Source organism: Typopeltis vanoorti, chromosome 13 (assembly GCF_054136105.1).
Source record: "Typopeltis vanoorti isolate ZY-2024b chromosome 13, IOZ_Tvanoo_1.0, whole genome shotgun sequence".
NCBI lineage: Eukaryota > Metazoa > Arthropoda > Arachnida > Uropygi > Thelyphonidae > Typopeltis > Typopeltis vanoorti.
In genome coordinates, this window is record NC_143561.1 from 84754967 (window position 1) to 84769336 (window position 14370).

The 14370-nt window shown below is 36.9% G+C and overlaps 1 protein-coding gene across 1 annotated transcript in view; it reads right to left on the minus strand.

Moving 5' to 3' along the window:
- The window catches only part of LOC150100324 (inverted formin-2-like), a 319787-nt gene extending 318709 nt beyond the window's left edge, over positions 1-1078 (minus strand). The window contains exon 1 of the mRNA XM_090402638.1: positions 544-1078. Coding sequence (XP_090258764.1) covers positions 544-1078 — 535 coding nt within the window. The remainder of the gene's footprint in view (positions 1-543) is intronic.
- Positions 1079-14370: the final 13292 nt, after the last annotated feature.

A 14370-nucleotide genomic window follows, 5' to 3' on the forward strand; every position in this document is an offset into this window, starting at 1 on the left:
TAAACAAGGACTTACATATAAGTTAATTGTAGATAAAACTAAAGGTATACATTACTACAAATGGTAAATATGCAGTTCTGATTTTTGTTCCTGATCCGCAATGCAATATTGACTGGAGTGAACGATCGCTAATTTACACATACAAATCACTTATTTAATATCCCGCGATGAGTCTTCGGACTCCTTGGAGGTGTCAGGAATAATAATAATAATATCTGAATACCTACCTCTAGATAAAATGTAAGGCTAATTAATATTGAAAGGACATCAATAAAATCAGTCGCAAATTTTAAAATTCAAAGCAGAAGATTTAAAACTAACCGATAGAGGGAGAAAATTTTTTCTGAATGATGCATACAGATTTTAAGAAAAATAAAATAATGAAAAAAAAAAAAACTTAACAGTAGGGAGTATATATCCTTCACTCCCTTAGAAAAAATGGATCGCTGATTCGACGAACACAACAAATGCATTACTGATAAGTTTATATTAAGTAAATATCAGTAATCGTAATGATTTGATTGTAATGATAACGTTTCTTACCTTTCGCTAATTTACTGGTGAACTCTGAATGGTCTACAATATAATCCAATCCAGTCTGCGAATTCATAACAGCTCTCACGCATTCTACACATTCTAATTGTAACAGTGCATCCTCGAAACGGCTTTGTGTTCCACGTTCGCTCAGTCTCTCCAGAGATTCGAAGAGAACTCCTAGACCATCCAGTTGAAGAAATTCTACCATCCATTCTCGACTGCACTGCGATAATAGCTTCTTTAAACCAGTATAGTTCTGAACACTCGGCATACGAAGCAATTGGACACATGTCTCTGAATCCCAGTTATCTAACTTTCCCTGACCTAGGTCGTCTAGCAGTGTACTTCCTCTTTTAACCAAGTGCTTCAATAAATTCCCATTAGTTGAGAAAACACTATCATTACCTCTCAAAGGATTGTTTCCATCACTATTTCTCGCGAGTTTCAAACTATCTCCTTCCAAATCGGAAGCAGACGATCTTGATGACAAAGTTCTATCTGCTAAATACGACCACTTAGAGAAGCTGTCTTTGCGTTCCATACTTCACTAATGCAACTAACACAATCTCATAAAATACGCTTAGATAACTAAAAATATCCCTACCTGGCACTAACCCAACTATCGAGTGGACTCTGCTATTTAGCAGTTCATTTTTGCCAATTACATACTTCAAAGTCTGATTACTGTCATATCTAGACAAGTGACATCGAAATATTTTGGTTGGAGGAACTCGACGAAACAACCGGGTTTGGTCAAGGTCAAGCGTTACATAATATTACACGGAGACATGTGCTTCTGCGGGGTAAAACGTCACTTCAAACGCCGGTAAACTTGCAACAAAATGCTAGGCGAACGTATTCATGATAAGATTATTCAGTCAACAAAATGTTTAAAAGTCTAGAAATCAGATCGTGACAGAGACGCATCCATTCGCTCAAAGTAACCACCACGCTCCTGAACACAAGGTTCTGATTGGGCGGAGACCATGCCGTATAGGTTGAACTGGTTTGTCGAAGGTAAGAAGACAAACTCGTTATAACTAATGTGACAACTTTGAGTTTGTACGGAGAGCTCAGATCAGGGCTGCCGTCGCGCGTTAGCTGCCACTCCCGTATATCTCTGACAGATAGTAGCTTATGTTTAGGAAACAGGAAGTTGAATGTTCACGAAGTATAAAAATGACGTAATGTGGTTAGGATTTTCTTTCTGTTTCAAAAGCTTGGACATTTATAACATATTTTTTTATTAATAAAACTTTAAAAATTACAAAAAAAAATGGAAAAAAAGGAGAGAGAAATTTTGAGGTAAATTATCTGATAAATACATGAGATTAATGATTATTACTTGCAAAAAAAAATTTCTTTTTTAAGAAAGAGCAGATTGGGCGTGAGACGGTGTGGGATGAATAACTCCTACGCTTTTTTTTTTTTTTTTTTTGTCTTTCTTTCCGAGTGGGTCGAATTACAAAGTATAACTAGCTGTAAATTGAGACTACTTACACTTCCTTGAAAAAAGGAAACGGAACGAAAAATCCAATAAACAATTTACTGCTTATTTAACTTTCCTTTTGCTTACCACATTAATATTTCTCTGTCTTAGGCAATATTAATGATTGTTGGAAAATTTATTTGTTTTTGACTTCTTTCCAAACGATACTCAATAATTCGTCTTAATGCTCCGACTTTTTGGGCACGCAACTTTTGTTTCCCTCTTAATATAATGATTATATTGTAGCAGGAATGGATGCGAGTTTTTGGATGTGTGGAGTGAGTTTGAGGAAAGATTGGATTTGTACAAGAGGGAAGGCCTACACCTGAATGTGTTTGGTATCAGAAGTGTTCAAAAACTAATAACTGGTATAAGACCTAGCAGAGAGAGTCAGGGAAACTAAATTATAATGGGAGGAATAGTGAGATGAGTGTAAGAGCGACAATGTTATATAATTGTGATAATGATGGGAATTGGCATTATCATGGAAATGATTACGATTAAAGAACGATTTCCACTTTGTGTTCATCCGGCTCAGACTCATCAAACGTGTGCAAAGATGTATACATGTATAAGGCACTAGAGAAAAATAGAGATGCGCAAGTTGTCCAATTGTGTGATGCAGACTGCAGAAAATGGTATACAAAAGAACATGCAAATAGATTATTATGTCTGTACACGAATGCTAGGAGTATCAGAAACAAAGGGGTAGAGTTTTCTCTAGTCAATATGTTGGGACCTCATATTATAGGCATTAGTGAGAACTCTGTGTCTGAATCAGACATATTAGCTGGTATTAGGTGTAAAAGTTATAGTACTGTTAGCAAGAATAAACAGGATAGGAGAGGAGGGGTGTGTGCTGCTAATGATATCGGATGACTTGAATCCAGTTAGTGTTTAAAGTTATGATTGTAGTACTAGTAATAGTATTTCATTTGAGAGTAAGTTTGAAGCCATCTCGTGTGAAGTGGAATCTAACAAGATCAATTACATAATGGGGTGTTGCTACAGACATGGTGGATCGGTTGCTAATGAAGAAACGCATCACCAAATATAAAAGATGGGAACGAGAAGAGTAATCATAATGGGAGACTTTAATTATCCAAATAGTGATTGGGTAGCAGTAAAGTCTCAAGAGAAGAATGAGGAATGTCATATGCTGCTGATGTTGCGAGACAACTTCCTCAAGCAGCATGTGACAGAAGGAACTCAAGGTCAAAGAGTGGTAAATATGATTATAGTGTCAGAGGGTGTTTCAGGAAAAGACGTAACTATTCTGCTTCCGGTTGGAGGCAGAATAGTTGCATACATGGACAGTGATCATGCGGTACTCACTTAAGAAGTAACTAAGTTTATGAATGTTCCATTCAGAAAAGGTTGCATGCAGGAAATAATGACCAAATGAAGAGTATACTGAATTCAGTGGAATGGGATCCGTTACTGGATGGGAAGAATGTTGATAGTGCATGGGAACCATTTAAATATATTTAAACGATGCAATGTCAAAATGTGTCCCGAGAGTTCGAAGAATAGAGTAGGAGTCAAATGGATGTGTAATCTTATTAAGCAAGGGATTCGTTAAAAAAAAAAAAAAAAGATACCGTGGAAGGAATAAAGTGTGCATAAGGATGATGACCGTTATGAAAATTATAAGCAGCAGACCAAAAGGGTAACAACTGTTGTACGGAAAGCTGTCTGAGTATGAAAAGAAACTGGCTCTGCAAACTACAGGCAACTCACAAGAATTCTATCCATATGCTGCAAGTGAAAGAATGAATATGAAAGAATAAATTTATAAATGCAGATGACGTGAAGGTGACAGATAAAGAAGTGGTTGTTCAACTAATGAGTGCACATTTTGTTAAAATATATCAACCTGGTGTATGCAACATTGAGCTCACTGCTATCTTCTCACTGGATGAAGAAACTCTAGTGTATGAGGACGAGGTATTAGACCTATTGCACAAACTGAATAAGAATTCAGCAATAGGGACTGATGGGATATCAGCACAGGTGTTAAAAGAGTGTTTAGCTTAACTGGCTATATAATATCCGTCTCAGAACAGGGAAGATTCCGCAGGAGTGGAAAGAATGTATGGTAATTCCATCATATAAATCGATCAATTCGTATCTCAGAAGTGGTGGTGAAGATTTTGAAAAAAATTGGTTATGGCTCGCATACAGAAAAGTGCTGACAGTGAATTTCTACTTTACAATGAACAGCATGGATTTATTAAAGGAAGGTCATAGTTTAGCAACTTTCCCAAATTCTATAATAATGTTGTATCCATTACCCTTGAACTAGAGAAGGGGAATGGGTAGAACATGATACTTTTGGATTTTGCTAAGGCTTTTCACAAAATACAGCCTGATAGACTGTTGTATAAATTGGGGAAAATGATATGGATTATAAAATATTAGCGTGGATAACAGGATGGCTGACTGACAGATATCAAAAAAGTGGTATGGGGGGGGGGGATATGAGTCTGCAAGATTTAATGTAACCATTAGTGTACCACAAGAATCAGTGCTTGGTCCACTGTTATTCACTTTGTATATTATTGATACTGGGAAGGATTTGACAGGCGACATACAGCTATTTGTTGATGATACAAAGTTATGTAGGGTAGGGATGCTGCTGATATGCAGTACTTGCAGAATGATTTGAATAGGCTGAAATTGTGGACATGGAAAATGGATGATACTAGATGTAAAGTCATTCTCTTCGGCATGATTAGATATCCAATGTCGTATTATATTGGTGGGATTATGCTAGAAGAAACTGATGAGGCTAGGGATATTGGAGTATTAATAGATAGGAAGTTGAAGTTCAGGGGTCATGTAGCAAAAATTGCAAATACAACTCAAAAGATAATTGCAATGCTAAAACTAACTTTCACATGTAAAGATAAGGATGTCATTTTGCCTCTTTATAAGACCTCACTTGGACTATTGTATGCAGATCTGGTCTCCTGGTTTCCGTTGTGATTCTGATATATTGGAAAGCATGCAAAAGAGAGTGTTAAAAATGATATCAGGGTTGTGGAATACTGATTATGAAGCTAGATTGGGAATTTATAGACTGCAGACACTAGCAAACAGGAGAAAGAGGGGTGATATCATTGAGACTTACAAACTTCTGAAAGGGTCATACAGGATTTCAATTGATGGAATTTTTCAGTTTATGGAGGGTGGGGAAAGGACGAGAGGCATCCTTGGAAGCTGAGAATGAAGGCTGCCAAGAAGGGGGGGTGAGGACTACATTTTTCTCTCAGAGGGTGGTGCGTGATTGGAATGGATGGCCATTGGATGTTATGAGTGCAAGCAGTGTGAATGAATTCAATAATAAGTATGATAGCTGATATGTGGCCTCCCTGGATGAATCCTTGGAGTTCTCTCTTAATAATAAGTAATCAGTGGAAGAATTATTTCGAAATATTAACCATCGAAAACTCTCAAAAAGAGAATGAAGTTTATAGAAAGAGAAAATGAACACTGGTGCATATACTGATCAAGAAATCCACAGATATTTAGCAAAGATTCGAAGTCTCTATTCAACTCTTTGTCACTGCTAATTCGCATTTATACATGATACAGCGTCTCGTAAAGGAACTGTGTTGCAGCCTAATATACCTATTCGAGGAATTCCTCTCCTTTATACCATTATCCTTTATAGTTTTGATATATTCATGTAATTTGTTCAGTAGGTTAGCATCACCTTGCTGTGTACGATACGTACACGTACACAGTAAGGTGACGCTTTCTATAATAAAGTAACAGTTGGATAAAGGAAATCCTTACTCAGTGATACTGCTTGACTTCAAAGGCTTTTGACAGGATTCCACATGGAACTCTGTTACATAAATTAGAGCAAATGGGTTTGGATCCGAAGATGGTGATTTGGATTAAAGGATGGCTGGTGGACAGATATCAAAGAGTGGTTTACGAAGGAGCTGAGTCCAGGAAAAGGAAAGTGACTAGTGGTGTACCTCAGGGCTCAGTTCTTGGTCCTCTATTGTTTAGTTTGTACATCAATGATATTGGAAATACCTTGAATGGAAATATCCACTTGTTTGCTGATGATGCAAAATTGGGAAGAGCGATAATCAATTCAAATGATGTGGATATTTTACAGGATGACTTAAATAGGCTGACGGTATGGACTGAAGTAAATGGCTGTCAGTTCAACGTGGCTAAGTGTAAGGTGATGCATTTCGGGAGGATGACATCGCATGCTGTTTACTATATTAACGGAACTGAACTGCAGGAAGTTGATGAGACAAGAGACTTGGGAGTTATTGTGGACAGAGAACTTAAGTTTAAAGGGCATATTGCAAAGATTGCCAAAACATCACATCAAATTACATGGTTGTTGAGGAACACACTAACAAGCAGGGATAGGGAAGTTATTGTTCCACTCTATAAGGCATTAATAAGGCCGCATTTGGACTATTGTGCACAGATCTGGTGGCCAGGATTTCTTGGTGATGCGGAAGTGGTGGAGAGGATTCAGAGGCGGGTTACAAAGATTGTTGCAGGTCTGTGGGATGTTCCCTATGTGGACAGATTGATGATCTGTGGGCTCCAAAAACTAGCTGATAGACGTAGGAGAGGAGATATGATAGAGGTATTTAAATTGTTAAAGGGATTTTACAGGATTGATACTGATGATATTCTTAAGAACAGTGCAGGATGTAAGAGAACGAGAGGCCATCCCTGGAGATTGTGTAAGAGTGTGGTTAACAAGGGTGTTAGGACTAGTTTTGTACTTGGAGGGTTGTGAATGGGTGGAATGCTTTGCCAGAGGCGGTTGTGAATGCTTCAACTGTGAATGAATTTAAGGAGAAGTATGACAGGTATTGTGTAAATAATGGTTACTGTGTCAATGTCGGGTCTCCCGCGATGAGTCTTTTGACTCCATGAAGACACCGTTAAAATAATAATAATAATAATAATAATTGTAAATAATTTCATTTTTTTTCCGTTTCGGGCTGTCTTCACTGCTCTCTCTCCAGACGACGTTTAAATATAATTCTGTAAACGAACTCCTAAGTGTCTGCTTAAATGGTGATAGATTCAATACATGCATTACTCTACGTTCGGCGATTTCGGGAAATGTATATTTGGTCAATAAACGAAATTTGTAAGATTCTTGCCCACAAGCTTTGAATGGACCTTTGAGCAAATGGACCCTTTGCAATTTTCATAAAATCCTTGAGAAGAGGCTTGTTTTGAGTCATCTTTTAAAGATCCTGGGCATCGCTTATGGGATAAGGTATCATTAAAGTCATCTAACAGCAGTTGAAAAACAGAACATAAGCTGCTTGGCTTCAGAAATCTATGGCTGGAATCTCATTGCACCATGGATACAAAAAAAAATCAGCTAATGCCTTTTACTCCCTTATAGAAGTAAAAGAGACCTTTTAACTCTCTAACGTTTATAACTGAGTGGACAGCTCAATCTCCACCGGTAGCCAATCAGAGATAGCTAGCCCAAGAATGCCACTAATTATTAGCGGCAACTGATGAAGAGACTGGCAAACAAGCGCTGCTATCTCTTGGTACCTAACCATAACAGGATATGTTATCATCTGAAATAGTGTGGGTTCTACGGTTGATCGTCTTGAGTTTACGGGACGAAAAACCTATTTTTCCTGGAGAAAAAGCTCGCTTGCCCATATCAGAGATCGACTAACTCGAGAACTGGTTGAAGAAAGGTTTACAAAAAGTTTATTATTATTATTATTATTATTATTATTATTATTCCTGATACCTCCAAGGAGTCCGAAGACTCATCGCGGGAGGACATCTTCAACTGTCTCTACACCTTACCTCTACTACGAATCAACGCCATCTACCGCCCACCTCCAACACCACCACAACTAGTAATTTTTGTCTGTAAATTGCGTGTGTTCTGAAGGGCCGATTTGTATGTATGCGGGATGAAAAACCCGAGTTTCCGGGAGAAAAAACCCTGCTACCTACGTATGAGATCGGCTAACTCACCATCGATTGAAATCGACCAGATAAAGATTCCTCCCGTCGCGACGAGAATCGAACTTAGGCCTATTCCAATCGAAGGGCGCAATGTACCGTCGTTCTTCCAATTGCGCTACGGAAGCGCTAAATAATGTGGTAAATAATTATCATTGCCTGATTTGACGTCATCATCTTGCATATGGATTCATGAGAATGCCACAATGAAGCTTTGTTAATCTAATCTTTAGCATGATTGTTTCTGTGTATATTTTGCAACTCTTTTTGTATGTGTGTGAATGAAATTACCATAGCAGTCATGTTTTGAAAAAAGGCGCTGCTGTGTTTCTTCAGTAATAATAAAGATGTGTCTAGACGGAATGCAATGTTCCTTGCGATTTTTACAATGCAGACTTGAAATTGCGATAACATCTAGTGTACGTGATATTTTTGTGAAACAGGTAGCAAAAATATCGGATTGAAAATGTTGAACAACCTCATGTGTGATAGCAGGCGTGTGTGTGACAAATGTCTTTTCTTTTTTTTTTTGCATTTTTGGTGATATTTTAGATATATTTTTATATATCCTCTTCCAAAAGCCTCAGTTTATTAATAACTTTGGCTTTTTGGGTGAATTATGGGTGAATGCTTGAAGGATGAAAACCGGTTGTCCAACAGTCTTTAAAAGTTACACTGAGCTGAAAGCGCTATAATTTCGAATCCAGGGAATAAAAGGCATTAGAGGAGTTATATATTCTTTTTTCATGTATCAAGAAGGTAACATTTCATAAATTTTTCTTCATGAAATCAAGTTTCCCATTAACAGGTTAAAAAAAAATGCGGATATTGAATTAAGCTTGATGGGTTGTGTTTTCATTTCTTTCTATTCCGAGTTATTTCGAAAACAAAATTAAAGGAATGGTTAATATTTTAATCTTGATTTTTGGGAATCTTCCAAAAACAAAGAATTTATAATAACATTTTATTTATTTTTATTTTTTATTTATTGGAAACTCCCACTCCCAACGCTAATGGAAGTCTTTTCCTTTCTTTTTCTTCCGTTTAATAACTAAATACACACAAAAGTGTGCCCACTGATAAAAGTAGAAGCAAAAACTTTAATTGGTGAATGACATGAAAATTCCAAGCAATTACAATATTTATCTTTCAGATCGATGCATGATTTTTCACACATGGCATATTCATAATGGTCATGTATACAAATACACAATAAAGGATATAATACTACTGATTTTAACACAACAATTCTGCATGGAATGTTCATATCGCGCATCAATGCAAGCTTTTGCTTCAATATTTCTTGATCTAGATAGGTATTCAAGCTACACAAAAGTAACAGATTTTCTTTAAGGAAAGAAAAAACAGACCAAACGCCTGTAATGTTAGCAAATGCAAAAATTCCAGAGCAGTCTCTCAGTTATAGTACTTGAGTTTTTAGATTATTCTGGCAACAATCGTTCGGTAATTCCTTTTTTTTTGTTGTTGTTGTTGTTGTTGTTGTTTTGGGTTTTGGACTTCTCGAGTCTTCACTAGGTTCAACTAAAGCCTCAGTATTATTCCTTTGTTCAAAGTCATATGATATTGTAATCAACTCTCTGTATTTTCACATAATGTTACACACGACTTATACCAGAAAAGGAAAAAATACTAAGGTGAGTGTTCATTTTAATGAGACTTTTGTAGCTTCTCACTTGCAGGGCTTTGTGTAACTGTTCGAATAGTAAATTAATCAATAATTCCTTCACTGTCTTTAGCATTTTACCTCTCTTTTATTTTCTCAGAATTAGTTAGGAATATTGAGCAAAATAGCACACTGTTGAAAAACATACTGACAAGTAAGGAGAACGAAGTTGTTCCAACTTTTTATAAGCTCCTAGCATGATCACGTCTGAAAGTGAGTATGTGAGGATAAGATTTTTTGTTTGGAGGGTAGTGAATGAGTGGAATGGGTTGCTGGAGGTGGTGGGAGGACTTTATCAGTGAATCGGTTTAAGGAGAGGTATGATAAGCATTGTGTGAATAATGATTAAGCGCCTCCGTATCGCATTTGGAAGAATATCAGGTCTTTGCGCCTTTCGATTGTTAAAGACATGACCATGACTACGATTATCATTATGACGAGCGTAACCTTTCTATGGGCTTTTTCAGTTGAATGTGAGTTAACAGATCTCATATGGAAGTAGCAGGATTTTTTTCTTCTGGAAGCTCGGGTTTTTCATCTTTCACAGTGGCAAATCGGCCAGAGACCACACAATTAATAAACAAAAATCTATTACTGGGCAGTAGATTGCTACTTAATCTTCCATCTTCACATTACGTCACAATCTACTGCCCACTAATAGATTTTTGCTCTACTCACAATACAATCCACCGTCTACGGTGAATTGTATTGTGAGTGCCCTCTTAATATCAGACGATGAGTTAGATTTCTATTTAAGTCTTGAAAAATCAAAAGACTTAAATAGAAATCTAAAAATGACACTACTCATCACAATAAGAACCGTCTCCATTCAGAAAAAAAAAGCAAACGACTAAATTTAATCATTCCTATTTGTTTATTCGTATGGGTCCCCCCCCTTTTCTCTTCCGGCTCTTTGAGGTATACATTGTATTCTGCAATATATACCTAATCCCTCGTAATTAGGAATTAGGTATATATATTTTATGACTGTAAATCTGCGTGTGTTCACGGGGCCGATATGCCATTTCGGAGGGACGAAAAAGCCTAAGTTTCCAGGTGAAAACACCCTTTACCACCGTATGAATCGGCTAACTCATCTTTAGTCGAAAGAGACCAGATACAGGTTTCTCACATCATAGACAGGAATCGAACCTAGGGCTTCGTCTATACCGACTGAGCTACGGAGGCTCTATTGTTCCTATTAATTTTTATAGAACCGGGTGCTCAAATCAGATTTTAAAAAATTTAGTAAAATCGGAAAGGAGTTATATAAATGTACACACTTCATTTCTTTTATTTTTTTAAAAAAACAATTAGCGTAGTGCTTTTCTATAATATGAATAATATTTTTCTCACAGAAGGGACCATTAATTAGTCTTCTGCAAATGCATGTTTCCAATAGATTTGGAAACATGCATTCTATTATCATGAAAAACGGCGATATTTTAGCGTTATTTATTATTGTATTTTACTTATTTACCTTTTTTGTCACGAGGTGGAGAAACGATAACAGACGATTTGAGTAATGGCGTGATTTTTAATGTGTTATGTGTCAGAGGGAGGAAAACGAGGATTTTTTTTTTGAGATTTTTGAAAGAAAATACAGTATCCAACGTAGAGAAGGTATGTACTGCGAAAACTATAATTTTGTTTAGAAATGTAAATGTGTGTATATGTATTTAAACTAGAAGTTTGAAGCTATTTATAATATTTTTGCAAACGTATTTAACAGATAACATACACCAATGGATAATATGGTAAATGGCAAATGAGTTTGGATAATCGGTTAGCTGATTTGAAAGGAAACTAGCTCTATAAGCAGAACTGTTTCTCTGAGGGGGAGGGGGTTTCTAGTGTAGTCCGAGGTGACCATACAACCCGGTTTTAGATCATATTTCCCAGTGTCCCGATAGACACCAGTGTGTGTTCCAGTTTTGAAAAAAAAATAAAATAATAATAAATTGGGTCCTCTCTTGTGTTGGATGCAATAATAATGAAATTGTGAATGTGTGCGAGAGGCTATGCGCCAAACAGTCAGACTGAAAAATATGTTTGTTGCTTTCTGAGCGATAATTGTATTTTTAATAAATGGTAATAATTTTCACCATGCATGATATGGCTTTTAAAAATAAAAAGGCATCATCAAATTCCCGACATATACTCTCGGGGGGGGGGCGGTACATAATAGTACTACATGAACAGTTAAAAGAAAAATAAATTTAATAAATAAACAAAGAAAGATTTTAGTTTTATTAGGAGAATAATATATGACAAAACTAAGTAATATGTGACTTTTCGAACTAATAATAATAATATATTTATATATTACTATTTTTACTATTATTTGACACCTCCAGGGACTCATCGAGGGAGGGCACCTGCTCTACAACTTCGTCTCCACCATTCAATCACCAACTGACCTCAACTACACCAACGCCATATATACAGTGGCGTATTTAGGTATATGCCTAGAGCGGCAAATTTGAGGGGCGGCGGAAATTTCCGGGCTCTCATTTTTATAATTATATTTATATTACGCTTTTACGATATAAATAAGTTATGCATGTAAATCAACATGTTCATTAAATTTGGGGGGCGGCGCTTTCTGCGGGCCTACGGACGGGAAATACCTAAATACACACACACACACACACACACAGTCTATCTCAGATCAGCCGTCGTTTTGTCCCGATTTGTCTTTCCAATACTTTAGTCATCTTAGTGGAGTTCCATAGGGTTATGTCCCGGAACCACTGTTGCTTAATTTGTATGTTAATGATAATGAGAGTGGTTCGCTAGCGGATATTCAACTATTGCTAAGGGTATAAAGGTGGACAAAACTATTATGGATGACGCTTATGTAGTGGTGCTTAAGAACAATTTGAACATACTGGCTACCTGGACAGACAATTGGACATGTCAGTTTAATACCAATGCAGTATAACGGTTTCCCACTTTGGAACCCGGAAATGTAACGCCATTATATTTAGTAGTTATATATTGCAGGAGACGAAGGACGCAAAAGATCTTGGTAGATGAAGAGTTTTAAGTTCACAAGACGTTTGCAAAAGTGGTAACCATTACAAAGAAATGCTACTATAAGAAAAACATTGAGACGTATAGAAAAAGGGATGTCATTGCACTGTGAAATACTTTGATTAGACTACATCTGGATTACTGTGCATTGATTTAGTCGCCTGGATTTCTAGGACAGAATCAAATTTTAGAAAGGTTTCAGAACCAGATAAGCGCCTTCGTAGTGCCCTTTGGTTGGAAAAGGCCTAAGTTCGATTCTCGTCGTGACGACAAGAATCTTCATGTTTTTTTTTTTTTGTTGTTTTTTTTTTCAGTTGAAGGTGAGTTAACCAATCTCATAATGAGGTAGCAAGGTTTTTTTTCTTCTTCCTGAAAATTCGGGTTTTTAATGTCGCGTACAAGCAAATTGGCTTTGAGAACACATGCAATTTACAGACAAAAAAATACTAATGGTGGTGGCGAGGCAGTAGATGGCTTAGGGTGTAGATGATGATGATGGTAGTAGCGGTTCTGTATGTAGTAGCCGGATTAAATGGTGAAGACAGAGAGTTGTAAAGTATCCTTGGATGTGTCACGTAATAATAATAAAATAAGCAGTATCTAGTTTGTGTAATCTTGGCTACGATGACAGCGAAGAGAATTTAAATTGTGTAGTTGGTAAATGTCCGAGCGTAGCCTAGTGGCTGTGCGCTTCGCAACTATATGCCTGGTTCGATTCCCGTCGGAGACTTGAGGAGCTCAAGGATCTTCCTAAGCCATAGCCAAGTTAGCCGGTCTTGGGAGCGGGCAGTAGGATTTTTTCCCCAGTCTAGCTGTTTTTTTTTTTTTTTTCATCCCGCAAGCAGGCAAACCGGCCCCGTGAACACACACGGACTACAGTCATGAATATCTCCAATAGAGATGCAGCAGAGGAGTGGCGTGCCGACTGCATTATTTCGCCGTGACTCATTAGGAGGAGACCCATCCCGTCTGAATCAGATGGAAGGGAGAGATAGATAGATAGATAGTTGGTAAATAATTATAAGAAGGGTGATGTGATTGAGACATAAATTGTTAAGAGGAGCTTACCAAATAGATACCAGGGATATTTTTCAAAGGATTGAAGGTTGGAAAGAGAGGAATAGGGACAAGAAGTCATTCTTGAAAATTGTGTGACATAGGAGAGGCGTAATTTATTTATTTATTTGCATGGAGGGGTGGTTGGTGAGTAGACTATTTTGCTGGATGAGGCGGTAAGTACAGAGATATTGAATAACTTTAAAGTGAGGTATGACCGATATTATCCCTGTTCGATTGCTCCTTTAATAATATTTCTAAGAGATTGCCCAATAATTGTTAGCCAAACATATAATTACACAGCAGCTGCTTGTACGAAAAGATATGATTGCTATGCATGCATTCTTTTCAACTTGGAACTGGTATATAAGTACATACGACAAGATAGATGGATCACTTGATAATATTTTAGCTTGTCTCACACAGAGGAAAATAACAGGGTTTCTTCTCCCAGAAACCTCATACTGCAACAGGTGTACATTTTGTTACGAACAGACAAAAACAAACAAAAATAATCATAATAAAATAAATAAATAATCAGCACTTGAATTCATTGAGGTGTTATAATGATGAT